The sequence below is a fragment of the Penicillium expansum genome (assembly GCF_000769745.1).
Source record: "Penicillium expansum strain MD-8 chromosome Unknown contig12, whole genome shotgun sequence".
Taxonomy (NCBI): domain Eukaryota; kingdom Fungi; phylum Ascomycota; class Eurotiomycetes; order Eurotiales; family Aspergillaceae; genus Penicillium; species Penicillium expansum.
The window spans coordinates 164,085-190,173 of record NW_015971335.1 but is presented as its reverse complement, the minus strand read 5'-3'; the positions used below and the strand labels follow the sequence as shown (position 1 = coordinate 190,173).

General features: G+C 47.2%; 9 protein-coding genes across 9 annotated transcripts; 3 read left to right on the top strand and 6 right to left on the bottom strand.

Annotated features, from left to right (window-relative positions):
* Positions 1-3,145: 3,145 nt before the first annotated feature.
* PEX2_005940 (oxidoreductase, short-chain dehydrogenase/reductase family) lies at positions 3,146-4,109 on the bottom strand (the record flags this gene model as incomplete). The annotated part of the gene is made up of 3 exons (XM_016737871.1): positions 3,146-3,560; positions 3,618-3,932; positions 3,994-4,109. The coding sequence occupies 3 exons, from the start codon at positions 4,107-4,109 to the stop codon at positions 3,146-3,148; spliced, it is 846 nt and encodes a 281-aa protein (XP_016597845.1).
* A 717-nt stretch (positions 4,110-4,826) lies between these two features.
* PEX2_005930 (Hydroxymethylglutaryl-CoA reductase, class I/II, substrate-binding) lies at positions 4,827-8,253 on the bottom strand (the record flags this gene model as incomplete). Its single annotated transcript, XM_016737870.1, has 2 exons — positions 4,827-5,199; positions 5,255-8,253. The coding sequence occupies 2 exons, from the start codon at positions 8,251-8,253 to the stop codon at positions 4,827-4,829; spliced, it is 3,372 nt and encodes a 1,123-aa protein (XP_016597844.1).
* Positions 8,254-9,056: 803 nt separating this feature from the next.
* Positions 9,057-10,894, bottom strand: PEX2_005920 (uncharacterized protein; the record flags this gene model as incomplete). The annotated part of the gene is made up of 5 exons (XM_016737869.1): positions 9,057-9,282; positions 9,336-9,556; positions 9,608-9,869; positions 9,936-10,595; positions 10,665-10,894. 5 exons carry the CDS (start codon positions 10,892-10,894, stop codon positions 9,057-9,059), a joined length of 1,599 nt encoding a protein of 532 aa, XP_016597843.1.
* A 977-nt stretch (positions 10,895-11,871) lies between these two features.
* On the bottom strand, positions 11,872-13,176 carry PEX2_005910 (Gfo/Idh/MocA family protein; the record flags this gene model as incomplete). Its single annotated transcript, XM_016737868.1, has 1 exon — positions 11,872-13,176. The coding sequence occupies one exon, from the start codon at positions 13,174-13,176 to the stop codon at positions 11,872-11,874; it is 1,305 nt and encodes a 434-aa protein (XP_016597842.1).
* A 1,935-nt stretch (positions 13,177-15,111) lies between these two features.
* On the top strand, positions 15,112-15,864 carry PEX2_005900 (superoxide dismutase; the record flags this gene model as incomplete). The annotated part of the gene is made up of 3 exons (XM_016737867.1): positions 15,112-15,159; positions 15,214-15,690; positions 15,757-15,864. 3 exons carry the CDS (start codon positions 15,112-15,114, stop codon positions 15,862-15,864), a joined length of 633 nt encoding a protein of 210 aa, XP_016597841.1.
* A 125-nt stretch (positions 15,865-15,989) lies between these two features.
* PEX2_005890 (uncharacterized protein) lies at positions 15,990-16,413 on the bottom strand (the record flags this gene model as incomplete). Its single annotated transcript, XM_016737866.1, has 2 exons — positions 15,990-16,221; positions 16,283-16,413. 2 exons carry the CDS (start codon positions 16,411-16,413, stop codon positions 15,990-15,992), a joined length of 363 nt encoding a protein of 120 aa, XP_016597840.1.
* Positions 16,414-17,037: 624 nt separating this feature from the next.
* On the top strand, positions 17,038-18,705 carry PEX2_005880 (TPR domain protein; the record flags this gene model as incomplete). Its single annotated transcript, XM_016737865.1, has 1 exon — positions 17,038-18,705. The coding sequence occupies one exon, from the start codon at positions 17,038-17,040 to the stop codon at positions 18,703-18,705; it is 1,668 nt and encodes a 555-aa protein (XP_016597839.1).
* A 668-nt stretch (positions 18,706-19,373) lies between these two features.
* On the bottom strand, positions 19,374-20,629 carry PEX2_005870 (uncharacterized protein; the record flags this gene model as incomplete). The annotated part of the gene is made up of 2 exons (XM_016737864.1): positions 19,374-20,467; positions 20,524-20,629. 2 exons carry the CDS (start codon positions 20,627-20,629, stop codon positions 19,374-19,376), a joined length of 1,200 nt encoding a protein of 399 aa, XP_016597838.1.
* Positions 20,630-21,856: 1,227 nt separating this feature from the next.
* Positions 21,857-23,569, top strand: PEX2_005860 (NAD(P)/FAD-dependent oxidoreductase; the record flags this gene model as incomplete). Its single annotated transcript, XM_016737863.1, has 7 exons — positions 21,857-22,138; positions 22,196-22,354; positions 22,414-22,523; positions 22,595-22,754; positions 22,836-22,942; positions 23,009-23,317; positions 23,371-23,569. The coding sequence occupies 7 exons, from the start codon at positions 21,857-21,859 to the stop codon at positions 23,567-23,569; spliced, it is 1,326 nt and encodes a 441-aa protein (XP_016597837.1).
* Between the last annotated feature and the right edge of the window lie 2,520 nt (positions 23,570-26,089).

The following is a 26,089-nucleotide window of genomic DNA, read 5'->3' as shown; positions in this document are numbered from 1 at the left end:
GCCTGAGTAGTCTGAGTAGCCTTAGTGATATAAATGTGCAGTCTTATAATTAATGGAAGGTTAATTCTTAACTATGGGAACACGCCGGGACCAGCCGCCGGAGGCGGATAATCCCCGGTTCCGGGATTCCGCCTGCGACAGCGCGTAGGCGTGTCCAGTGGGGTGATGCGCACAGACCGTGCACAGACCGTTCAATGTGCAGTGGCATGCTCTGGCTGTTACCTATTCTCTAGGGCTCCCAAGCGCGCCTCATTTTTTGATTGGTTGCTGGGAGGGTGTGTAGTATTCGCTAGGAAGAAGGATGCGATCGACAGCAGAACCTCGAGACATATCTGTACTTGTAATTTTCCCCTTGTCTGCTTTATTAGGCAAATCCTTTCCCTTTCATCTTCTCATATGCTATGATTTCGGTAATCTTTAAATTTCCTATCTTCTGTTTCTTCGAAGCCGTAACCACTACGCCCTATCAAATCCCAGGTCAGCCTCTAAGCCCTACAATATTGCCTGTTCGCATCGTTCAATATGTCTTGTAATATGTCTTGTATCGCAACTTAGTCCCAAGCCCACCTTAATCGCCCGCCCCACAGTCCGGTACTAATGTCAAGCCCCTCCGTATCGATCGCCTCTCGGATTGAGTTCACCGCCCCACCGTTCCAACATCTATGGATGCTTGATTCACCCAATCGCACTGGGCGATCAGACCCTCGTCACCATCCGCTACTGCCGCCGCTTGTGATCTGATCACCCTGCGTTCGACTGTATCATTATCACCATACCTGCGCGCTGTATTGCTAGCCCCTGTTATGGATGCTCTTTAAGAGAGCTGTCTGCCCCGGCTCTCGTCGCCCCCCACTGCAGTTTTTCCACGATTCCTCCCTGCAACCGTGAGTCACTCATGCTACTATCAGCTATGCCGATCCGCGCTCAAGAACATCCAACTCAAGCGTCCCGTCCCTCAAGTCGGGAAATGGAAACACGTTTGTCGGCCCCTCGTCCCTCGGCGAATACCCATGGAACCGCTCAATCTGCACTGGAGCTTCCGCCAGGCCACAGTGAGTGGGGCCTCGCCACCTATACTCATGATCGTGACCGTGACCCTGAGATGCGCTCCTTTTCCTTTACGGATGATCAAGTGCGCTCCATAGGGTTTAACGGGAGTCATTCACCAGATCATGATCAAGGTGTCTCTGTCCGCTCACTTAACCATGTGATCCCTTGCTAATATATTTCGCCATTCCTAGATCGCCAAAGTAATTGCACCTCTTTCGAAGGTCGCGACAATGTTCAATCTCCCGGCTATATCAGGCACTGTTACACAAACACAAACCTGGATCACTCTGCTCAGGTCTTTAATGGCGACGTCGCCCGCGCTTACGATTCGTCTTCCACCAGAGAGCATCATTTACACGGTGGGTCGGTCAAAAATAAAAGCAGGCTTGTCAATGGAGATCTTGATAGAGATACCTTCCTGGCCATTTTCTGCAATTCTAATGACGAAGCCCGCCCGGAGGCAGGGCAGTGGGAGGAACCTCACACTCGGCAGCGTGAGCCCCGCTCGGAATGTTAGGCCTTCCCACAAGAGCGGTTTGACCGACCTCACTGCTGGAGTTCCCCTTGATACACTCTTGCCACAAGTTGGTATACTCACGGGCTATCCTAGGCAGTCTTTCCTTCACAGGGCTAGTTGATTACTTGTTCATTGCCCGGCTCGCTGTCTAGGCCCGGTGCGCTCAAATGGCCTCGATATGTGTACTATTCTATCCTCTTGTTAAGTAGAACATCTGTATTGAATAGACGGCTCCAGCCTGCCCCAGATTTGAAAATCTTGTTGAAGTCTCCTAGAGTCATCCGACTGTCCCCATATTAGAAGACTCACATTGTGCCTTCATGTGCCTTCATCTCCACTGACACCATAAATATCATATTCCCGTGTCGAGGCATAGACGAGAGCGGGAATATGGAGAAGCTAATATAGAGTTGTATTCGAGTCTGAGTCGGACATGATGAGACTCAACTTTCGCTCACGGGAAGACTTGACGGTTTGACGAAGCGCAGGCGAAACTCGTATCAGTGGTACTCGATCAGATTCGAACAGTCAAGATCCACTCAGGGTGCCGGAAGCCCTGTTCAACAACTCCCCATGAAAGAGCGAGACCACTGAGGTATTGATGGCGTGGGGAACTAGACATGGATGAATGCCCAGGTGGTAAGCAATCTACATTAAGTACCAAATTTGAAGTACCGAAGTGTCTGGATACCTAAACTATCACAGTCTCAATACCTCTCGATCAAGTACCCATGTAGCTCTTAAATCAGGTGCCTTCCCTTGTTGTCAAAATCGTCACCAACTCTCCTACCTCCCTCGCCCTCAGCCACTGGAAAGGTGTAAGTACCCCCTTTCCCCACCCAAATTCCTCTCTTTTCTTCATTCTTCTTTCCTCAACCCTTCAGGCCTACATTACACTCCGTGGTTACCTGGACACACACAGTATTTTTTGAACCTTATCAGCTTTAGTTCCATATTCAACATATGTCTAATGTTGTCTAGTGATCGGGGCAGTCCTGAAGACTCTGGCGGGTCTTTGCAGGCGGCCCAGGCTAGGCCGCGAATGGCATGAAGCATGTCTTGGGAGGGGACAGTTCTCAGACATTCCTATGAACCTCTGCGGAAACAGACTGTACGTGTCAGGGTGCTCCCGTCATCCGCCAGGAGCCGAACCAAAGGGGCTCTGTCCTCATCTCGTTCTACGTGTTCTTCGAGCCAATTTTTGGAACCTTTCACAAAGATAGCTCTCTGTATGTTTTCTTCAAGGTTCCTTCCTTGTTCCTTGTTATCTCCATCACAGAGACGGTGCTCAGTTTTACCCAATGATCAAAAAGCGGCAAGAGGTGAGCACTAAAACGGAAAGGGAAAGGTCTCGAGTGCCAGGCATTATCCGGTATATATGTAATTACCCGAAGTCTCGTGTAGAGGACAACTACATACACACTATACCATCTTTACACCCTTATAGTCTTTATCGAGGCTCTTTATTTTGATAGATTATAGTTTAAATTTGATCATACAGTCTTGCATTAAAACCTGGAATAGGTTACTCTGCAATGTTTTGTGCTTTGTTTGGTTCAATAGGAAACATAAATCAATTTAGAGTCTCCCCTTAAGCACAGCTCCACCATCTGTCGCAATGACCGCTCCATTCAAATGACTCGAAGCCCTAGACCCGAGGAAGACCACTAAACCAGCAATATCCTCAGGCTTGCCAAGCCGCCCATTCGGTGAGTACTCCTCAAGCTGCTTCATACCCCCTTTTGTCTTGATAAGTCCACTAGCCATCTTTGAGGGATAGAACCCTGGTGCAATAGCATTGGTCAAGACATGGCGTGGGCCAAGCTCAACAGCCAAGTTCTTCGCCAAATGAATAGCAGCCGCCTTGGAAGCGGAGTAAGACGGCGTTGCGTTTTCACCAACTGTGCCAATTCCAATACCTGCCACAGAGGCGGTGATAATGACACGGGATGGATCTGTGATGGTTGCCTTTGCTGTAAGGAGAGGGGTGAATCTAGTTTGATGTTAAAATCTCGTCTCATCCCTAGTTTAGGCTAGGTTCTTAACATACTTCTGGATTGTGTAGAACACGCTCTTTACATTCAAATCCATGACTTTCGAAAACATCTTCTCGGGGTGAGTATCGAACTTCTCACCCCATGTTGCGCCGGCATTGGCGAAGAGAATATCAACACGGTCTGTGGTCTTGGCCACCTCAGCGACAAGTCGGTCTAGCTCTTTCATGTCTGAGCTGTCAGCTGGTACAGAGATGGCTTGTGCGCCAGGCCGCTTGTTGGGGATGGCATTGAGAGCTGCGACTGCTTCATCGCAGGCTGCCTTCTTGCGGGAGGTGATGTAGACTTTGGAGCACCCGGCTTGGAGGAGACTGCCAATATATTAGAATATTTTATTGAGCAATACTTAAACAAATCGCTAGAGATACATACCCCGAGGCTGCATGTAGTCCTAGTCCTCGAGAACCGCCTGTTACGACAGCGACCTTTCCCTCGAGGGAGAAGATGGTGGAGAAGTTGGAGAGTTTGACTTGTTCGTCCACGGACATTATGAAATTGATTAGAACTCAATTATGCGGGAAAAGTGAATTCAGGAAAAAGGGGTTGGTTCTCAGACATTTATATGTATTTGTATAATGATTAAGCCGAAATGACCGAGGCTCGTTGACCCTCTCCCCGCTTGGAAACGGGGGGATTAGTAATCTACGCGTAAATCCTCCACCTAGCTAGGTTCATAACTATTTTCAAATCTCAGTCGTTGTCAATGATCTGCCTGACATTGCTTTTTTGTAGTGAGTGCAGGTTGATTCACTAGAGCAAAAACTGAAGCAATTATGTATCCAGTATACTACCTATTTTATACGGGCTTTATTGAAAAGCCTAGGCGTTTTAAATGCACTTTTATAGCCTACCTATTCATACATTATGTCGAAAGCTATGTTACAATACATGACTGGGAACCCGAGTATTCAACACCTCGGAAAATACATGGACCGCTATGATAGTGGGCCCCATACAAATTGCATATTAAGCTTAGTCAGTTATGCCCCAGCAAATTGTCAAATAGGGGATTCTTGTCATTTTAGTTAGTTAGAGTCATACACATCTGTCATTTTGAACATACATTGCTCTACCGGTGATTTCCGACACATTCATATATCTATGTGGGAATATAGAAGATATAGAAATTTGCCACCCAAATCATCTAGATCAACAAATAGATTTGATAAAATATTCTATCAACATCACTTGCTCTTTCGATCAAATCAGCGTTTGGCCCGCTCCGCGGCTGCATCACTCGGTCTGAGTCCATTGCTAGGACCAGGTGCTGATATAATTCCGCCGGATGGTGAGACAGAAGGGGCAGTAGATGCCGGAGTAGAGCGATTGTGCGCCATGTGCGCTCTCACAAGGTGTCCCGCGGCTAGGGCAGCGCATAGGGAAAGCTCTCCAGCAAGAACAGCGCCTCCAATGATACGCGCAAGTCGACGGGAATTCTCACCGGGCGTGGTCGGGTGTGAGCCGCGGACACCAAGCATGTCGAGCATTGCTCCCTGGGGCTCCAGGATAGTACCACCGCCCAACGTGCCGACTTCAATGGACGGCATGGAGACGGAAATTTGAAGAGAGCCACGGAGACTAAAACAGGCAAGGTTAGCAAATTGGTCTGAATAAGCAACCGCTTTCAACCTACTTGTTCATCAATGTCATGCAGTTAGCACTCTCCACGACTTGCGCCGGGTCCTGCCCTGTAGCAATGAAAATGGCAGCAGTGAGATTTGCAGCTTGGGCGTTGAAGCCACCGATTGAGCCAGCCATGGCTGATCCGATTAGGTTTTTCGAAACGTTGAGCTGGACCATGCTATCCACATCGCTCTTTAAGACATCCCTGACAACGTTCGCCGGGATAATGGCTTCGGCTACAATGCCCTTGCCGCGTCCGTCGATCCAGTTCAAAGCAGAAGGTTTCTTATCCGTGCAGTAATTTCCAGACAGGGTGACAATATTCATATCACTAAACCCTGCCTCCGTCGCCATAATATTAAGGGCATGTTCTACACCCTTAGAAATCATGTTCATTCCCATAGCGTCGCCAGTGGTGGTCTTAAACCGAATATACAAATTAGTCCCGGCAATAGTGGTTCGCATACTCTGTAGTCGCGCAAATCTGCTCGTCGAGTTAAAGGCTTCTTTCATAACAGTCTGCCCGGCGTCTGAGTCAAGCCACGCCTTTGCAGCACCAGCTCGTTCAAGAACCTCAAAGCTCACACATGGGCCCCGTGTCATACCGTCACCAGTCAGGATTGTCACAGCGCCGCCACCTAGGTTGATAGCTTTACTACCGCGGCTAGCGCTAGCGACCAGAACACCCTCAGTTGTTGCCATAGGGATGAAATAGCTCTTGCCATCGATAACGATAGGACCAGCGACACCAACAGGGACCGGCATGAAACCAATGACGTTCTCGCAACACGCACCAAGAACACGTTCCCAATCATAGTTTTCATACGGCAATTTTGAGTCTTCCAACATATTTGTAAGCTCTGCAGTAGCCGGTGTCCTCGAAATGATAGAACGGCGAACCTTCACGGCTCGAGTGCAATCTTTTAGACTCTTCTCCAGTGCATATCCGGGAATCTTGCCCCGCAATGACAATGCAACAACATTCTCATCGTCCAACTCGCTGATCGGCGTGTCTTTCAGCAAATCTTCAAGTTTGAGTTGTGTCTGAGGCGCTGCTGGCTCTTCTACTAGCTTAGTGACTATTGGAGGTGCCGTCACCGACGCCAATGAAGCCTCGCCAATACCGTCGGTAGTGATATGAGTGAAGCTCTCTGTCGGAGGAATCTGTGGTGCGTTGAACCTTTCAGCCTGAGCGAGTTCCACTGAATCAACCGGGTGGACGGGGAGATTGGGATCTTTGATTCCCAATCTTGCAGCCTTGAACAGGTAGCTATTCAGAGCTACACTTAGAGCAAGTGCCGCAAATACCCATTTGGAGAGAACAGGGTCTTCAAGGCCGGCGAGCAGGCCACCGACCATCCTTCCACCAACTCCGTACTGACTATCCCTGGTATCCACCGAGTGCGAAGCAGCGCGACGAACTGAATACTTGATGGGAGGAAGGATAGTTACCACCGTCGATTGACCGCGTCCTCTTGCCTGGAACAGCAGTTCATCCAGTCCGTTTCCAGCTACCTTGAAGGGCTCAAGAGCTGGCGTCATAACCCCTCCGCCCAGGGTTTCAGTCCACGATATACTCGATAGCGATGCCCTAGATGAGCCTTGGAAAGGGATAGAGCAGATGTTGGCAAGGTTGACCACAAAGAAGCCCACAACCATCCAGAACTTAAACCTTGGAACACTGCTGCCGTTTATGTTCTTCCCAAATATGTGCGCCTTTGCACTGTCTCGTGCATCATTGCTCTCAGCCACACTCTCGGCTGTCTGTCGACTGAAACCCTCGTCTTCTAACAAGTGTCGCATATTGACATGACGTTTCATGCGGTTGACCTCGAGCTTAATTGACAAAATAGCGATGTAGAAGGTAAACAGCAGCAGGCAGTCAAAGAGAAGGATCAATGCAGCCAGGAAACAGAAGTCCCGCAGTCCTTGCACGCCCGAGGCAGCACCAACGGCCAGGAGCAAGATCTCGACAACATAGTGGCACACTATATCGTAACCATTTTCCCGAATGGCGCTTCGCACAGCATACTGAATGGTACTTTCGGTAATGGCAGCCGCGTCATCCTGGTGAGCCTGTGCCTTATGGGGCTTTCGATGCTCTACGGCATGGGACAAAACAGCTCTGGTCAGAGTAATGCTCTTCTCAAAGCCAATGATCACCACTAGGAAAGGAAGGCCTTCGGATAGCAGCTTCATATTCATCGGAACACCGAGCCTTATCGTCACATCGAGGGCTAGCAAGAAGGCGAAAGTTGATGACAAAAGGACGCTTGTGGCAAGCCAAAGCTTTGATCCCAAGTTCTTCATGCTTAGAAACAGTGAGACGAAGGTTAAGTGCATAGATATGTAGCCTAGCACCATAACAATAACATCGACTGTCTGAGCGCTTTTAACAAGATCAAGAAACTCTGTCCAGGTATCGTGGGCCCAATGAGCAAGGCTGCCTTTTGTGCGAGCCCTCGAAGCCTTCATAATCCACATCTGACGCTCCATCTCGACACCTTCCGCCTTAAACGATTTTCGGTCGGGAATTTCCTGCACAGCAGTCACTAGCTCGGGTACATTGTTGTACTGAACAGAGAAGGCAAAACTATTATCTTTCGAATAGGTGCCAAAAGGGTTTGATGTTGAGGGAAGGTGAATCACAGATAGATTTAGGGGGAGAGGATCAAAGGGCACTGTATTGGTTTGGGATCCCTCGGCATAAGATCCCGGGAATACCAAGGTTACCAGTGCTTGGTGGTTGATATCCTCAAAATCCTTGAGATCCTGCGAATCCGTATCGAAGCTCTGCCACTTCCAGCCATTGTGTGGGCCAGTGATCAAGCTCCGGCTTCCTGCGAACAAAGAGCCCCATTCTGCTTTGCCAACATTTGCGGGGGTATGGAAAACGCTATCTTTGAGTAGTCCAATGTATGTGGTGCTAGCTAAGATAGCTATGGTGCAAATTGTATGGATTGGGTGTAGATAGGCAGTTTTAGATAGGAAATGGAGGGTCGAGGTCATTGCTCGGTTGCCAACGCGTACGGATTGCTGTTGGTCAATTGGCTCGCTACTGCGAAATCGAGAGGGTAGTAGTGACGAAACGGCCATGCTGAAACTCCTATGCTGCAGCTTGTAGCAATATCTTGACTCCCTAAGGAAGGAATCTTGTCAGCTCCAGGCATGGATAGGTAAAGACCTGTATTGTTTGGCTCACAAAAGCATCTAAATCTAGAATTGGGATGTGGGAGAAATTCCTTACCTCCAAAAGCTTACCCCGTAGGTATACGACCTGTGGTAGATTCTGAGAAGCTTGTTTAGTCGAAGGGGTTGGGGTAATAGCGACATTTCCTAAATAGTACAGTAGTAAGCTGCGCCCCCCTGAGGCAGCAGCGTTCCTAATCCCTACATTCTGGATCTCCGCTCCACTTCTGTAAATTAATTGCTAACGGCTCTAAGAAAACTGCGGGAAAATTGCTGCCTACAGTAAAGCTAGAAAGGGACAACCAAATAGTGTCCCGGTATCTGGTAAGTTGGCTGGGGTTTGATTGAATTTTCATTTGATATGGGCTGTTCAATTGTAGCGACTGAAGGAGAAGAGGGAGGGAGAGATTTATTTCCTCTGGAGTCTGGAGAGCGAGCTGCCCAGCTATAAATGTGGAATGCCTGAGGCGCCAAATTTGCAGCCTAAGGCCGTATAATAAAGGAATCATGTTCATTATGGGGAGCCCTACACGTGAAATTCGTCTGAAACAAGATGTATTGATATCGTAGAGCAAGCAATATTTCGTCCAGAAAATTCAATATTCCTTGAAGATCTTTTGGAGCTAGTAAACATAGACGAAGTCCTCATTCTTCAAGTCGGTCATGTCCTGCAAACCGTTGTCTTGTTCCACCGAGACTTTTTGAATATCTTCCAGCTCCAATACCTTAGTTTCTTTTCGCTGATCCTTGTCCAGCATGGACATATCAGCCACGGGGCCCACTTTACCGAGCTCCACGCGTCGCTTCTCGTGCTTCTTATTCAGGTACATGAGGTAGAAAGGAGTCAGGCTACCAAAAAAAGTTAGCCAAAGAACATAATCACAGGTGTAGCGAGAGCATACCCAGCGATGATCCCAACAGTGACAAACATAGCAAGGTTGGCTATGAGACCCGTTCTATATAATGGTGCCTCCTCGGTAGAGTAAAGAAGCGGTCCAATGACATTGCCAGCGCACATGCCGATAAATACTATACCAGAGGTACACTTCTTTTTAGTGTCACCTGCGGTATTTTGCGCTTGCCAAGCATATATCAGTGGAGTGATAGATGCCATTGTGGAGACCTAGGATCATTAGTTGGGGATCTTATAATGACCATGTTATTGGGAGTATACCAAGTAGTAGCCGAAGAGTAGAACTCCCTTGTTGTGTCGGGGGACAGTAAGCATCATGATGGCTCCGACACTTGGCAGTACGCTGGCTCCAGCTATAACGAGACCCTTGCGTTGGGTCCATGTGGCTAGCCATCCTGTGAGTAAGATAGCCACAATTTGAATGACCCCGAAGGGGATATTGAATAAGATTGTTTGAAAGCTGTCAAATCCAAATGACTTAACAATCAGGGAACCGAAGCTTGAGATACCTCCGCTTGCAATACTATTACAGACGTTAGTCCGAACATCCATCTGTTCAAGTGTGAATTGGAAATAGATGAATACTTACGAGATAGTTATGATCGAGAAGAACCAGCACCACGTCTTGAGATCGAAAAGAACCTCTCGAGTATGATCCCATCGCCATTCTTGGTTGGAAATACCCATCTGGTTGGCGCGCAGTCTCTCTGTGGCAATGAGTCTCTCACGTTCACTCAAGTACTTGGCTTCCATCGGGGTATCAGGCATCAACCAGAAAACGAGCAGAGAGTAAGCCACTGTCAAAAGACCACAGAACATAAAGATTGTCTGGTACCGATATAAAGTATTGCTGTGAATGTGTCCAAGACCGTAGGTGAGAAGACTACCAATGATGGAGGTCAGGCCATTCATTGCATTCCAGTAGCTGACGCGCAAAGTTTGTTCACTTCGACGCCACCACATCTGTGTCATAGCAACACAACATGGTGCAATGCAGGACTCGAACGAGCCAAGGACGAAGCGCATTCCGAGAAGCGAGGGAAAATCAGTGCAAGCGGCCATAATGGTAAGTGCTGATCCCCAGAGGAAAATGGCACTGGCGAGGACCTTTCCGGTGGGGAGCTTCACTAAAATTAACGCCACGAGAGGTTGCATTACCAATTGAGCAAGGTAGAGAATAGACCCAAGCCAGGAATATTGTAGGCCGACTAGATGAGCATCTTCTTGTAGGCCGAAAATGGAGACATAACTAACAAACCCCAGATTAATTTCATGAGAATTAGGGAAACAGTAATGTAATTGACAAAATAATAATTACCTCATGGAACTTTTGTCAAGCTGTTGGAAGAAATAGGCCCATAGAAGAAGAACGAGGATACGCTTGTCGATACGACGGAGAACGGCTTTCTCCTCTTCGTAGGTGAATGTAGTCTCGGTTGCATGGCTAGTCAAGAACTCAACTGCCTTTGAACGTGTAGCCCGTTCATGGCGCTGCTCTTGCTCTGGCTCTTGCACTGTTGATATTTCATCGTTCGCTTGGGCAGCCATGGCGGTGAATTCAACAAGGGGTGAAAAAAGGAAAATCCAGGTCCAAATTGCCTGTGTTCGTTCCGTAAAGGAACGTAAAGTCTCTTATCTTTATTTTCCCTTCAAGCCCAATAGTTCGTCAACCCTAGTGTAAAAAACAAATGTTGGAAAAGGCATGATGAATCGATCGGTCTGTGTTCCGTTGCACGGCCTGATAAGAATTGCAAATTGCAGCGTCTAATTCAGTTTTTGCACCTATCAAGGGCAGCAAAAACATGAACTAGAGCAAATATGAACAAATATGATAGCCAAGCACTGCTCGTTTCGAAAGTTTCTGGCGGCTGATCTTGCGGGGAAGCATTACACAGACAACCTTAACCTCCGTCGCTACTTATTTACCCGAAATCCGGGGTACATCAACATCCTTGGTACTTCCCCGCATTCCAAGGTTCTCATCCGAGACTATTTTATGGAAATGAATCAGTAGATTGGTGGATGGTGGCAGGCCAAATTCTTAGGGCAAAGCTTCCCATGTACTCCCATTTTCACATTTTCACATTTTCCCATTTAACAGTTTATCCGTTGAAAGTTGCTTCGTCACATCTAGAGTACCTAGTTTCCCCATTATTTCTACACGAAACTGTCCAGGCTTCTAGGTCCGAACAATGCTTTGCATGTGACATTGAAAGGACGTAGTTGGCACTTGAGAGTTATAAAGTACCGGGTATCAATATTGTCAGAACGAGAAATCAGAGCTAACGTGAGATTATGAGAGAACAAACGAACTCACACGATAAGAACAAAGTGCAAGCATTAGTATTCAGCTCAGTGGTAAAATAAATAAGCGCCCAAGTCAAAATTTTCTACAAGGTTGGTTGTCTTGAAACTAATTGCTAGTCCATGAAAAGAATTCAATTCAAACGTGTGGAGCAAAAATAAGAGTTTCTATAAAGCCAAAGTACAATAAGCCCACTCACAATCTAGAAATCGGACATTGTTCAAGGGAGGTCCAGGATATCTTTGACGTTTACCACCTGTCCAGTACGGATCGAACGGTTGGCAGCGACACCGGTGAGAATAGAAGCCGCGCCATCAATGTGACTAGCAGCTCTCATATACTCATCGGGCTCAGCTTCCCCGAAAAGATCACGAAGCAGCACATTATCACCTCCCCCATGCCCACCTGCGCCTTGCACAATCTCAATCTTGCGCGGCTCTTGGAACAAAGGTCGCAAAAGGAGAGTTATATTTTCAGCGGCGCCTTCCAGGGATTGTTCCCCGCCAGAGTTGACATAGCTGCTCTCGACAATCTCTGCCTCCAGTCTGCCGCCTGTTCCGTTGAAGCTGACGCGGAAGCCCTCCCAGGGGGCATACGCAGTAAGAGAGTATGTCAAGACTGCGCTGTTCTCGTATCGAACAAGCACGTTCATCGTGTCTTCAATGCTGATTCCATCGCCAAAGACACTCTGATCACGGAAGTAGCCATCTTCATGCTCGGCGTCCAGGTAGAGAGACTTTAGCTGAGGGTTTTCATCCAGATGCAGTGCAAATGGATCATTCTTAGCTGCCTCGCTTCCATGAGTCCTCGAGTAGAACTGGGTCACACCCCGCTCCTCGGCGTTCTTCTTTCCGTAGAACTTGAGATCTCCCTGTGCGTACACTGTCTTTGGTCGAGATTGCAGCCAGAAATTGATCAAATCGAAATGATGGGTGGATTTATGAACCAGAAGGCCGCCGCTGTTCCGAGCATCGCGATGCCAACGTCGGAAGTAGTCTGCCCCGTGGGACGTGTTGAGCATCCACTCGAAGTGAATGCTTGTAACGGTACCGATCGCTCCAGATCGAATGACTTCAAAGATTTTCGTGTTATGCGGCGCGTAACGGTAGTTGAAGGTGACCCTGACCCTCTGGTTGGTACGATCGACAGCTGAAAGGATCTCGTTGCATTGCGGTACATCGATGGTCATTGGCTTTTCGGTAATGACATTGCAGCCAAGCTCCAAAGCACGCACAATGTAGGTGTGGTGAGTACGGTCGATGGTGGTGACAATCACTTCATCTGGCTTGGTCTCCTTGATCATGAGATCGAAATTGGCAGCGAGATAGGTTGGGACTGGTTCATGGCCCAAGGCTTCGATCTTGGCTTTCGCATAGTTGAGTCGAGTCTGATTGGTATCGCAGATTGCAACGAGAGTGCTGGTCTTATTGAAATCTTTTGCAATGCTCGTGTAGAACATAGCAGATCTTCCACCAGTGCCGATCAGCGCATAGCGCTTTTTCTGCGAGAGGACAATATCACCCATGACGTTCGAATGGCCTGAGCACTAGCAGGGATTGAAGTAATGAAGATATCTGGAGCACTTAGTAGTCAATGTAGCCGATGAGCTTTTCAAAAGAAAAGAAAAAAAGAATAACGTCTACGCGTTGTGGGTAGTGTCTTCTGGACGTTGTGATATATACTAGGCTGATCCCCACTAGGGTCATTTGCGGGGAAGCAATAACGCACGAGTTTACTATGATCTCAATGCCAGTCTCAATCAAAATCATATCGGCTAAATCAATTCGCATATCCGATTCGGAAAAGTGTACGATTGGTGGAACAATATTTCCAAGTCACTAGTCAGATGACCATAGATCTGCAGGCTCGGCAATAGTTGACGCGATACGGAACGATTTTGAGATACTGCCCAAGATGTGCTACACCAGATCACATTCGGCATGAGAATAGGAAGCCTTCGACATTATTTGTACGATATACATGGAAATAAACGAAGCTCTGTTGCAAAGCCAAAAGCTAATGAAAAAGCGAAAACTTGTCTGCCAGGAAGCAGAGGTTACCAGCTCGGAGGTTCAGAATAGGTGAGACCTAAGAATTAATCATGTTTGGGTAGTGGGAATCACTGCTTCACTTAATCGAAATGGCTAAGCTGTTTCAATTTAAGGCAACCTATGCATACAATTAGTCGCTGTTAATCGCTGAATTTTGCCAATATTTGTTCAGATGGTCACATGTAGATTTCATGAAGTGAAGATAGAATATCTCGACCCAAGTCCACGGGTGGTACCTGCCTAGGTGGGTGCCTTCCCTTTTGGGTCAAAAATCGTGACCCACCCTAGTTTCCCCATTACCTTAAGCCACAGGAAAGGTATAAATACCCCTCCCCCGCCCATTTCTCTCTCTCTCTCTCCTTCTTCTTTCTTTCTCCATACCACTCCGGGTCCACATTGCACATCGTGGTTCCTGTTGAGTACCCTTCAATTTTTTGAACTTCAGCTCCGGATTCATGTGCTACATATGTCTACTGTTGTCCAGTGAAGAGGGACCCTGAGGGCACTGATTAGGACTTTGCTGCGGCTCAGTTAAGTCTGAAACTGGGCTAGGGCCTCGGTTCTAGTTCAGCTGGCACGAAGCATGTTTGGCGGACCTTCAGAAAGGAGCTTCTTCGGGAACCAATCGGTTGGACTTACCCGGACCTCTGTGGATACTGACTGTACTTTTCTGGGCTCTCCATTGTCCGCCCGTCAGGAGCATTAAACAAAAGAAGCTCTGTTCTCATCTCCTTGCTTTTAATTTTTGGAACCTTTTATAACAGAGATAGCTCTCTGTTTTTTCCTTCTCCAAGGTTCCTCTTCATGGTTCCACATCTTCCTCGAACGTCTTGTTTTTGTTATTCTTATCTTCAAATTTATACTATTCTTAGCAATATATGTGTTGACTTTTACTCTACTTCCATCCGATAGGATCTTCATGTTCAATGTTTGTTCAAGGCCACAGTAAGTTATAGAAAATCGGGTTCCCCGGATTTTTCCCCATCTTTCTCTCTCCACAGAAGAAGACTGTAGTTGTGTGAAATGACGCATGTATTATTATTACCTTGGAAGATTACACTACTTTGTATGATTTCGAGAACTCTTTGAAGGTATAATAAATATGTTATATCATAAAGATTATAGGCAACTTTGGAAAGGAAGGAGACCGCGGCTTATTGATTTCAAAGCAATCACGCTGTGAGCAGATTAGAGCAACTTCAAAAACGTGCTCAATCCAACTCAGTCCAATTGCCGACCTCCACCTGTGGATATCTACCTTGGTGGCCTCAATATCCATGCTATCACGTCACTTAAGAGGGGTATCCAGAGGGACCTTGGTGGTTTATCTCTTGTTCGCACTTCTACTCTTTCTTTCCACTCCTATCTCACTTGACAGCTTGACACGCACTTCCATCCAAAATTCCACCATGGCTTCTCAAACTCACACTCTACCTCCTCTCCCCTACGCCTACGATGTAAGCCTCGTCCGATTATGAATCCCGAGAATCTCCCTAACATGGTGTCAACAGGCGTTGGAGCCGATCATCTCCAAGCAGATAATGGAGCTGCACCATCAGAAGCACCATCAGACATACATCACCAACCTGAACGCAGCACTTTCTGCCCAAGCCTCTGCAACAGCATCAAATGACGTCCCCACCTTGATCTCATTGCAACAAAAGCTCCGCTTCCACGGCGGCGGTCACATCAACCACTCCCTGTTCTGGAAGAACTTGACTCCCCCCGGCACGCCCGGGAATGACATTGGCGGCGCTCCCGCTCTGCGCGAAGCTATCATCTCCCGCTGGGGTTCGCATGAGGCATTTGTCAAGGCTTTTGGAGCCGAGCTGCTCGGTCTTCAGGGGAGTGGCTGGGGATGGCTGGTGAGCAAGGGTGGTGCTAAGGGACGACTTGAGATTGTGACTACTAAGGATCAGGACCCTATCAATGCGCCTGATGTGCCTATCTTTGGTGTGGATATGTGGGAGCATGCCTACTATCTCCAGGTAAATTGATGCCGATCCCTTTTGGCCATTTTTGTGTGTCTGTCTGCTAATCTGCGTTTGGTGCAGTACTTGAACAACAAGGCTGGTTATGTCGAGGGAATTTGGAAGATCATTAACTGGGCGGAAGCGGAGAAGCGCTACACTGCTGGTGTGGAGAACCCGCTGAAGCTGTGAGGTTGGTAATGAACCTTGATCCGGTACTCTACTGCAGAAAACTAGTATTTCCAATTCATGCAAGATGATTTATGATGCCAATTATGTTTATGAAGTATGTTTGCAAATAGTGGAAGCATGTCACTTCAGTTGTATCCCACCACTCCAATCCCCAGGATCGAACCTCCCTGCTCTCTGACCGTCACTTGTCGGCCAATGACTCCCTTCTCCGAGACGCCCAGGTCCAGCCTTTCGGGCAGCTCGAACTCAATCTCCATCGGATTCGCCGTTTTGTAACTCTTGTCCTGTTCCATGTTCAAGCGGAACTGATAGAGTGGTGAGGTGGATTGTGATGTAGTGGAGAGATCGCCATATTTCCTAACATGAAGTATAAGCCTTTTGTCCGCACTTAAATAATTCAGGGGCAGAATGAACTCACTCAATGCGCACATCGACATTTCGACATCCTCTGAGTACGTGATATGTCTCTGCATCTTCTGTTCGGAAGATTGCTCTCGTTTTAGGGGATGTTGCATCCGTGTCACGGAAGAAAAGGGAGTATGATGACATTGAGGCAGTCGATGATGATGATCCAAATGAGGATACTGATGCTGGTGATGAGGACAACGATGCCTCCGAAGTGTTTGAGCTCTGATGAGTTCCTCTGGGGAATAGGACCGCAATAGTGCCTCCGAATGTTGGGCGGTTGGTTTCTCCACACATGATGATCTATAAAAGCGAAAAAGTTGAAATGAGATGAGATGAAAAAAGGTTGATACGTATGTAAGTGAGTATATTGACTGTATGTAAGAAAGAGCAAAGACAAAAAAAAGGACAAATGGACATGGCAGACTATCTAAATAGGATTCTAATAAGCCCCCAAGGTGCTCATGAGAGTGATCGAGCATGAGTGAGCACATTAAAAGTGGAGTTCCTCAAATCTGCTCATGTGGGGCCCTTTGATGCCTTGCTGCCTTTATGCCTTGCTGCCTCGGGGATAAATAAAACTCCCCCAGGCACCTATGTGATCTGTCACTATTTTTAAACAACCCCTAGTATATACTTCGTTTCAATATAAGCGCTTATCCCAGTGTCTAATGTGATCAAAATGGTTCGATGTGAGTCCGGGGTAGGGCCGCGTTGGGCAACCATACCCCTCCTCCACCACAACATACACAACCCACCATCAACAAAATGGACCAGCCATCTCCCGCCGAGGACTACTATAACCTAGGTGAATACCGTCGCAATGTGAGCACAACGAACGAAACTGCTCAACTCTGGTTCAGTCGGGGCTTGATCTGGGCCTACGCCTTCAATCACGAAGAATCCGCCCGATGTTTCGAAAAGGTCGTCGAATTTGACCCGGCATGCGCCATGGGATACTGGGGCATTGCCCTTGCCCTGGGACCCAACTATAACAAGCCATGGCAGCTCTTTGACGGAGAAGATCTTTCCGCTACGACGACTCGTGCCCATCACGCGATCCTGGAGGCGAAGAAACACGCTCCCGCCGTGACACCATTGGAGAATGCTCTTATTGACGCACTGCAGCACCGATACCCGCAAGAACAGCCCATAGAAGACTGCACAAAATGGGACAAGAACTATGCCGAGGCAATGACATCAGTGTACAATGATTACCCGGATGACCTCGACGTGACCGCGCTGTACTGCGACGCGCTGATGAACCTAACTCCATGGGGTCTGTGGGACGTGAAAACAGGCGAAGCCGCACCAGGGGCAAAAACATTCGAAACGAAAGAAGCGCTAGATCGAGTCTTGGAACGAGACGAAGCCCTCGATCATCCTGGTATTTTGCATCTCTACATCCATCTGATGGAAATGTCCCCTACGCCTGAAATCGCCCTGCCGGTAGCGGAGTACCTCCGCGGCCTTGTGCCCGATGCTGGTCATCTGGAGCACATGCCCTCCCACATCGATGTCTTGTGTGGCGAGTACAAACGCGCAGTCGCGGCTAATACCTCTGCGATCCGTGCGGACGAGAAATTCCTCGCCAACCAGCCCCTCGGCCATTTCTATAATCTCTACCGTGCACATGATTATCATTTCAGGATGTATGCTGCGATGTTGGGCGGTCGATCGAAGGTCGCGCTTCAGTCTGGGGCCGAGCTTGCGCGGATAATCACGGAGCCTCTTCTACGTGTTGAGTCTCCGCCGATGGCGGATTGGTTGGAGGGCTTTGTCGCTATGCAAATGCATGGATTTGTGCGTTTCGGTCGGTGGGAGGATATCATTGCTGCAGAGTTGCCGGAAGATGCAGAGCTGTACTGCGTCACCACTGCGATGATGCACTATGCAAAGGGGGTCGCATTCGCTGCTACCAGCCGTGTTTTGGAAGCAGAGGCAGAGCGGGAACTGTTTCTGCAGGCACTGAAGCGTGTCCCGGATTCGCGGACGATGTTCAATAACCGCTGTGTCGACATCCTGCGTGTTGGTGAGGCGATGTTGGATGGCGAGATTGCGTATCGCCGTGGCGAATACAATGCTGCGTTTTCATATCTCCGGGATGCTGTTAAGAGGGATGATGCGTTGCCATATGATGAGCCGTGGGGGTGGATGCAGCCGACTAGACACGCGTTGGGAGCGTTGCTGCTAGAACAAAATCGCATTGAGGAGGCTGCGGCTGTATATTCTGCGGACCTTGGGGTTGACACATCTTTGCCTCGTGCTTTGAGGCATCCGGGTAATGTATGGGCCTCGCATGGGTATCATGAGTGTTTGGTCAAGTTGGGCCGGAAATATGAGGCGCGTGCTATGTTGCCGCAACTGAAGATTAATTTAGCTTGGGCGGATGTGCCTATCAAATCGTCATGTTTCTGTCGGCAGATCACTGAGTGATGGATGCATACTTCTTGCTTTGAAATATATCCCTTTGGCTTTTTGAATATTGATCGAGGTACATTTGTTTGACATAGACGGAATACATGCTGTTATTCGTCAGATTGACATGTGCTATATCACCGAGCCATTTATATAGACTGCCCAAGTAGTTGGTTTTCACGATAAAGCTGGGTCAGAAGCGTGAGTTGCAGCGCATTTGAAACTTCTGGCTGCCATGGATGCTCCTATCAAGCCCTATTGTTCCCATGTTGGATGGAAATATGAAAATGTAGGATAGTTGTTAGGTGTCACGATATAGTGACGTCTCATAACTTATTCGGTAGTACTATAGAGCTGGTATGAGGTTGAGATCCGCATGTTCTCTCTTTTTTACTGGGCTGGGCACCGTTGTCAGCTGATATCTCCTACATCTGACTATACTACATATCATATAAGATTTGACATGTATGTGACGGCTGTAAAAAAGGCATACTTTGTGCAAGAGACTTTTCCATGGAAGTTTATTGGACACGATGGCGCTATTCCCTGTCACGGCCAATATACGCCCTACCTCAAAGTGCTGTCAAAACCACCAGTCGGTCAGGCCTAGCGCTTCTCCTCTGTCTGTAGTTGGCTCAACGTTGGATTAGTATGCTTATTTGCTCCATGCAGCTCGAAATAGTGAATCAAATTCGCTTAATATCAAACCTCATCTGTAAGTTTCCGACATAGGTCCACGTAAAAATGTTCTCAATGCGATGGGTACCCCTCGGCCAAGCTCCCAGAACCAGACGAGCAACGCCCCTTCCCAGCTTCGTACCCAGGAGCTCCTGATACTCTCTTGTGCCATATTCCCAGCACTGGGGCTCATAGTCCTCGAACCAGTGCAAGTCATGACGAGGGTATAGATGGAATTCCACGTAGGGCCAAGTGTGCAGGTTCTGAACGTTAATAAAATAAACATGCCGGAGGGTATCGATGTGGTTATCAAGCTGGTACTGCGCCTGCGTCACTTGAGCCCAGTAAGGCCCGAATTGTCTGGTAATGTTCTCAACGAAGATAGCGCCGAGGCCGGTGCGGTGCTGGTAAACAGTGTAGCCCTCTTGACGACCATCATCCCAGTATCCATATTGCCTTAGGTAAACATAATGCCAAGTATTCCCTGTTGAGAGCCCAGTGGACGCGATGTTGCCCACTTCTTCGGGGGTTGATCTAAAGTCGTCAAGATACACCTCGAAGCCGTTTTCTTCGAGCGGGTGGACTAGGTCTGCCCAGGTGACTCTTGATCGTCGGATTGGACATGATGTTGGGGTTGGGCCTGCTATCCATGCTTGATATTGAGCTCCGATGGCTCGGTAATTGGCCACTGTATCATCTGAGACATAGTCTTCCCAGGAGCTTCCGGAGAAGGAGAGGAACGCTGAAGGCTGAGAAGAACTTCCGTCAGTAGGTCGTCTGGATGGTATTGCAATGGGGTCAGAGAGTTGCCATCCTGGGATTGTTTGTCGCAGTGGTCTTATTGCTGGAGTTCGAGGTATTTGGGGTGGGAGTGAGGGTTGTTGAGATGACTCGTTCTCCGAACTGTGCTGTCGAGTGGATTGGTGAGAATGTGTGTCATCTCTGGTGCGATTTGATCTCCTACCACAAGATGCCGAGAATGAATGGTAAGCTCCTGGAGTTTCGCCGGGTCCGTCGAGATTGTAGTGGCGCAGGTCAAAGGTCTGGATGTTGATGTTGGTAACAGGTATCTCGGGCCTCAGCTGTGAAGTCAGGGGTTGTCCTAGAGCTGGCTGGTTAGTCTTCATGTCGACATTTTTACTCTCTGATTTGTCCTACCTTGTCTGGTCTCGTCTTGGCCATCATCGTTTAGACTAGTAGGGTCACCACCACGATGAAAGTGGCGTCGAGCTACAGACTCTGATGAAAGATGCTGCTGTGTCATCTTTGAAATCGGTGAAAAGAATTATCATTTGTGTCATCCTTTTTGATTTGTTGGTGAGAGGGTGTAAGTAAAACCTTGGAAGTCAGCCCTCGAGAGGTGCTTGCCAAAACCAGTGTCATTTATTTTTCTCTAGGCGACTCATTTACAGGCAAGGATCTTTGTAATTGAAGGCTGACCACAATAGAACACAAATGACAATATTCACTCAAGCTAACAATATAGAGCAATCCCACAAATATTGAAAATAGTAAAAGCGGAAAGAAGTGATAGCAATATAAACTACTAGATGCAAAGGCTCGTGTTACCAGGTCAAAATATTCAACCTTTAAGACCTATTCAACGCCAATATGTAGCAGTTATCACACTATGCTAGAAGATTTGGTAGTACATTCAAAAATCAAGGGTACGCGGATGCCCTTTATGCCATATTACTTGTTGTTATAAAGATCAAGAAAGCTCAGACACTACGTTTCTACTAGCCGCAACATACTACAGTTGGAAATAGCAAATATGTCGAGTCATACTATCCATCGGCCACACAAATCTGGACAAGTATTGCTCAGGATCATTTTGAAACTCACGATACGTCGCCTAAGTGTAAAGCATAATGATGATAGTATATGGGGCATTACGTTGTTTTAAATATCAGACCACATCCTCCCTTTCTCAAGAAGCTATCAAAATTCCTTGCCCTTGGAATTGGTTGCAGGACCTGGTCGCTTATTTATATGCTGTGAGCTTATATCTTTATTCTTAGCAGGGGCATGTTTCCTGCTCCCTGTAGGGCTCAGCTAAGTGCCATTGGGGTCGCGAAGGTCCACGCGAAATCATGCGCATTTATGGGCGTAATCTTTGGTTATCCTAGTAACTTCTCAGGTGGTTGGCAATGGTTGTATCCAAATGATAACCGTTTGATAATAAAAACGGCTATCTCTTTATCACAACTTGGTGGGTCAATTCCCCGCGTTTTTCAAGCCTAAGCCCATACGTCGGAGTTTCACCGGGGCGATGGAAGGTCCACGCGACGTATATGGCGTGTTTTGCAGTTCCCCTGTTCGGCGATACGTCCCCACTTAGCACCAATCGCGTTCGTTTTAACAGAATTATTTATAAGCATGAGATATCGGTCCCATGAAGTCCGAATAGCTTTATCTAGCGAGCTTCCCCGTCAATTTGCCCGGTTCAACTTCTTCAATTTACATCACATTTCCGATTGAGTCACCAAAAATGGTGCATTCGCGTACAACAACAAAAGTCGTAGTGGTCGGGGGAGGTGGTACCATAGGTTCCTCAACAGCATTGCACCTCATCCGATCTGGGTATACTCCCTCAAATATCACAGTGCTTGATGTATATCCCATTCCTTCGGCTCAATCGGCAGGAAATGATCTTAACAAAATCATGGGCATCCGGCTACGCAAGAGGGCAGATCTGCAACTTTCGCTCGAGGCTCTTGACATGTGGAAAAATGATCCATTATTCAAGCCCTTCTTTCACAATGTCGGCATGGTGAGTTAAGACGGAATCGCTATTGAAGTTGCAACAAATGCATACTAACACAGCCAGATTGACTGCTCGTCATCTGAACACGGTATTGCGAATCTTCGGCAAACGTATCAAACAATCCTCGACGCGAATGTTGGATTGGAGAAAACGAACTGGTTGTTAGAAAGCGAAGATGATATACTTGACAAGGTACCAGCTTTTACAAGAGAGCAGGTGAAGGTGAATTGTATCAATATACAAACTTGAGGGGGAATGGGCTAATAAAAGTATGAGGTCAGGGGTGGAAAGGCTTGTATTGTGGCGATGGAGGTTGGCTTGCTGCAGCCAAGGCCATTAATGCGATCGGACATTTCCTAAAAGATCAAGGTGTCAACTTTGGATTTGGCGAGTATGCAATGATCCTTGGGCAAATTTTAGAAAGTTTGAGGATTTTCACTTTACTGACGCAAAATCGTATAGATCTGGAACTTTCAAGCGACCTCTGTTCACTGCGGATGGAATCACATGCAATGGTGTTGAGACGGTAGGTGGTACTAGATATTACGCCGACAAGGTTGTCTTGGCTGCTGGTGCTTGGAGTTCAACATTGGTAGATTTGGATGATCAGTGTGTTTCGAAAGTAAGTTCAGGATATCCTTTGTCTCACCTTTCACAAATTCCTATTCAAATGAACCAATTTGCTGATGATCAATTCTTACAGGCGTGGGTCTTTGCTCATATCCAGCTCACACCCGAGGAGGTCGCCAAATACAAGAACGTACCCGTGGTATACGATGGTGAATACGGCTTCTTTTTCGAACCCAACGAGTAAGCAACCCCATCTTGATATAATGCCGAAGAATGCAGAGCTGCGTATTAAGGCTTCATCTACAGGCACGGGGTTATCAAAGTCTGCGACGAGTTCCCCGGATTCTCTCGCTTCAAGTTGCATCAACCTTACGGGGCGGTCTCTCCAAAGCCCATCTCTGTTCCTCGATCACACGCCAAACATCCTACAGATACCTACCCAGATGCTTCTGAGGTAACCATTCGAAAGGCAATTGCGAGATTCCTGCCACAATTCAAGCATAAAGAGCTTTTTAATCGGTCTATGTGCTGGTGCACAGATACTGCCGACGCCAGCTTACTGATATGCGAGCACCCCAAGTGGAAAAACTTCATTCTGGCCACAGGAGACAGTGGGTAAGTCAATAATCAAAATCTGGGTTTTAATACAGTCAGCGGCTTTCTAACAGCGCATACTACAGTCATAGCTTCAAGCTTCTACCCAACATCGGCAAACATGTCGTTGAGCTGATAGAAGGCTCTCTTCCACCAAGCCTGGCCAATTCATGGATGTGGAGACCTGGGGGTGATGCTCTCAAATCTATACGCGGTGCTCCGGCGAAAGATCTCGCTGATATGCCAGGCTGGAAACATGATCCCAAGATTTGAATTCAGTTTGCATGAATAGATTTCGGCTTTTTCTTTCCTACAAGCTTGACTCACAAGACATTCAATGGCACATGATTATACGCTACGAAATAAATCGCTGAAATATTGGAAAAGAGTATGCAAAAGGATGTAGTCTCAAGTAAAGTGGACCTGCTGTCCCCTCGAACTGAAATTATTCAAATATATATAGAAAATAGTCCAATTATGCGAGTGATGGGATAATGTAGAGCCCACCCAGGTAAGGCCAATAGTTGAAAGGCCTTACCAGTTTGATTCTGTTTACTTTGCTGGGTTGAAATACTTAGCTCAAACTGCGTCGACCATGTAGTCTTTCCATCGCCTACCTGTGGACAATACCTTGGTAAAAGAAATGTCAGGAAAAATCCCAAGCTAAATGTCGCGCGCTATAATGGGACAACGTCCAGCGTACATTCCTTCACTAATCGGAGAGAAATATATTTTAACTATTGTCGAAGTCTCTTCCCAGATTTACAATACAGTCCTTGAAACTTTACTAGACTATTTTTGTATATACCTTCGTCACATAATAGACGATTGGTAGATGTTGCCTAGGTGATGATAAATATATGAGACCACTAAAAGAGAAAGAGGAAAGCATGGAAATAGAAGTGTGACATCGTTCCTGCCTAAATCATAGAAAGACTCACTTCCCAGTTGGAAAGGCTCGTTTTCTTCCAGCTCTACTGTATTCCCAATCTCTCTTCCTCTCATTCCCAACCCTTGATCGTCACCCCAAGTGGGATGGACTTGGCTGCCCCTACTACCTTTATCGTTGTCAGTCTAACAATGCTGATTCAATGCGCAAAAGAGCGATGGAGCCATAGTTCGAATGTACCCACTACTCAATCCACGGGTGGTTTCTCCCTGGTGCTCGTGGGGCCACTGTGGCAGCCGCCAGCCCACAGCGGGGCGGTCGATATACTTACGGAAGGGACTCGATTGCCCCGTAAGATCTACCACGCGAATCAGGATCTGAGCTGTTTCTCGCAAACTGTCTTAGCTCTCGAGACGTAAGCTATTCCGCGCTCTACTCACTAGTATAACTGCTAATTAATTGACCAGCAACACCCTAATGCCAAATCTACATGATTGAATGTCGCAAGTCTTGTCTTTGGATTTGGCAAACCATGACATATTGCCTCATAAGGCGGAGTTGTGCTTCTCAAGTTTTTCTTAGGTCACAGAAGGGCTATAGGGGTCCCGAGACCTTTTTCCTTGCCTTGATCTCAGCGCCCGGACAACGCGGGATCGCGTTTGTAGTGACTGCAGCAGGAATTATCATTCTCACTTTTGGGGTTGGAAATTCTTGATTAATTTCCAAAGCGTCGTGAAGACCAAACCCGGAAGCATATCAAAAGTTTCTCAAAGACTACAACACCACGCCCGCAGACGGCAAATGTCACTCTCGGCGATACACAAACAACAAGCCTTGCGGCTCGTCCTAGACTTTATACTGTGACTTCCTTCAAGAAGCACACTATGTTGGGGACGAGACAGAGTGAGAGTTCTTGACAATCCTATGTCTTTCTTCGCTTGATTTTCAATCCCCCTAGGCAGCTCCACATCCTCATTCTCAAAATGCCGACTCCAAAACCCTACAGAACCTACCAAATGCAGTCGCAAAAACGAAAAGCAAAAGGCTGATATGAGGCCAACGCAGCTCAATCCGACCGTGTGGCTCGATTATGCTTATTAAAAAATGAGTTACTTACAATCATAATTTGTCGCTTGGGCAGCACAGAAGACATGTCATAGTGAGACCTGACTTGGGGCCATTGGCATGGAGTAGGAAGAGGAGACTGGAGAAGGATACGAAATGATCCCACCTGAAAGCAAACCCATAAGGAGATGACCTCCCTATTGATACCAAAGAACAGATTTATTGCCTTCGCGGGGCTCTACCGTGATGCAGATGGTGAAGTATTTTCTATGTATGTTTAACATTCAGAAGTTTCAGGTAATCAGCATAGCCCTCCTCGTGTTTGATCCTCGTTTCTCTGGTTAACACTCTCTTTTCACATGGGTCAACCAACGGACAGCGGCAAAATGGCATCCCACTTTCCATTTTGGTGCCTGCTGTCGAAACTTTGATAGAATTTTGAGAATGAGCTAGTGAAGTGAAAACATACTGAAAGGCTGCGAGAAATATTACCAAATCACAAGAATTCTTCATCATACCAGTCATCATACCAGAGATCATCTCCATCTCTTCTGACTTGTTTTAAGATGAAATGAAAAGTAAAACCAGCTCAATAGTCATAAGTCAACAGTCAACAGTGCTATGCAATTTAAATACTACGTTCAAAGTCATAGACTTCTAACTTGCCACTTATCATATATCCTTGATTAAAAAACGAGTTTACTACATAATCCCTTTCTCAATATCTTAATCTCTCTTACTAGAAAAATATGAGTAAACACTAAGACAGGGTCAGGATGGGAGTGGCAAAGAAATGGGTGTAGTACATGCGGATTCGCCAGTGTTGAAACAATAAAATA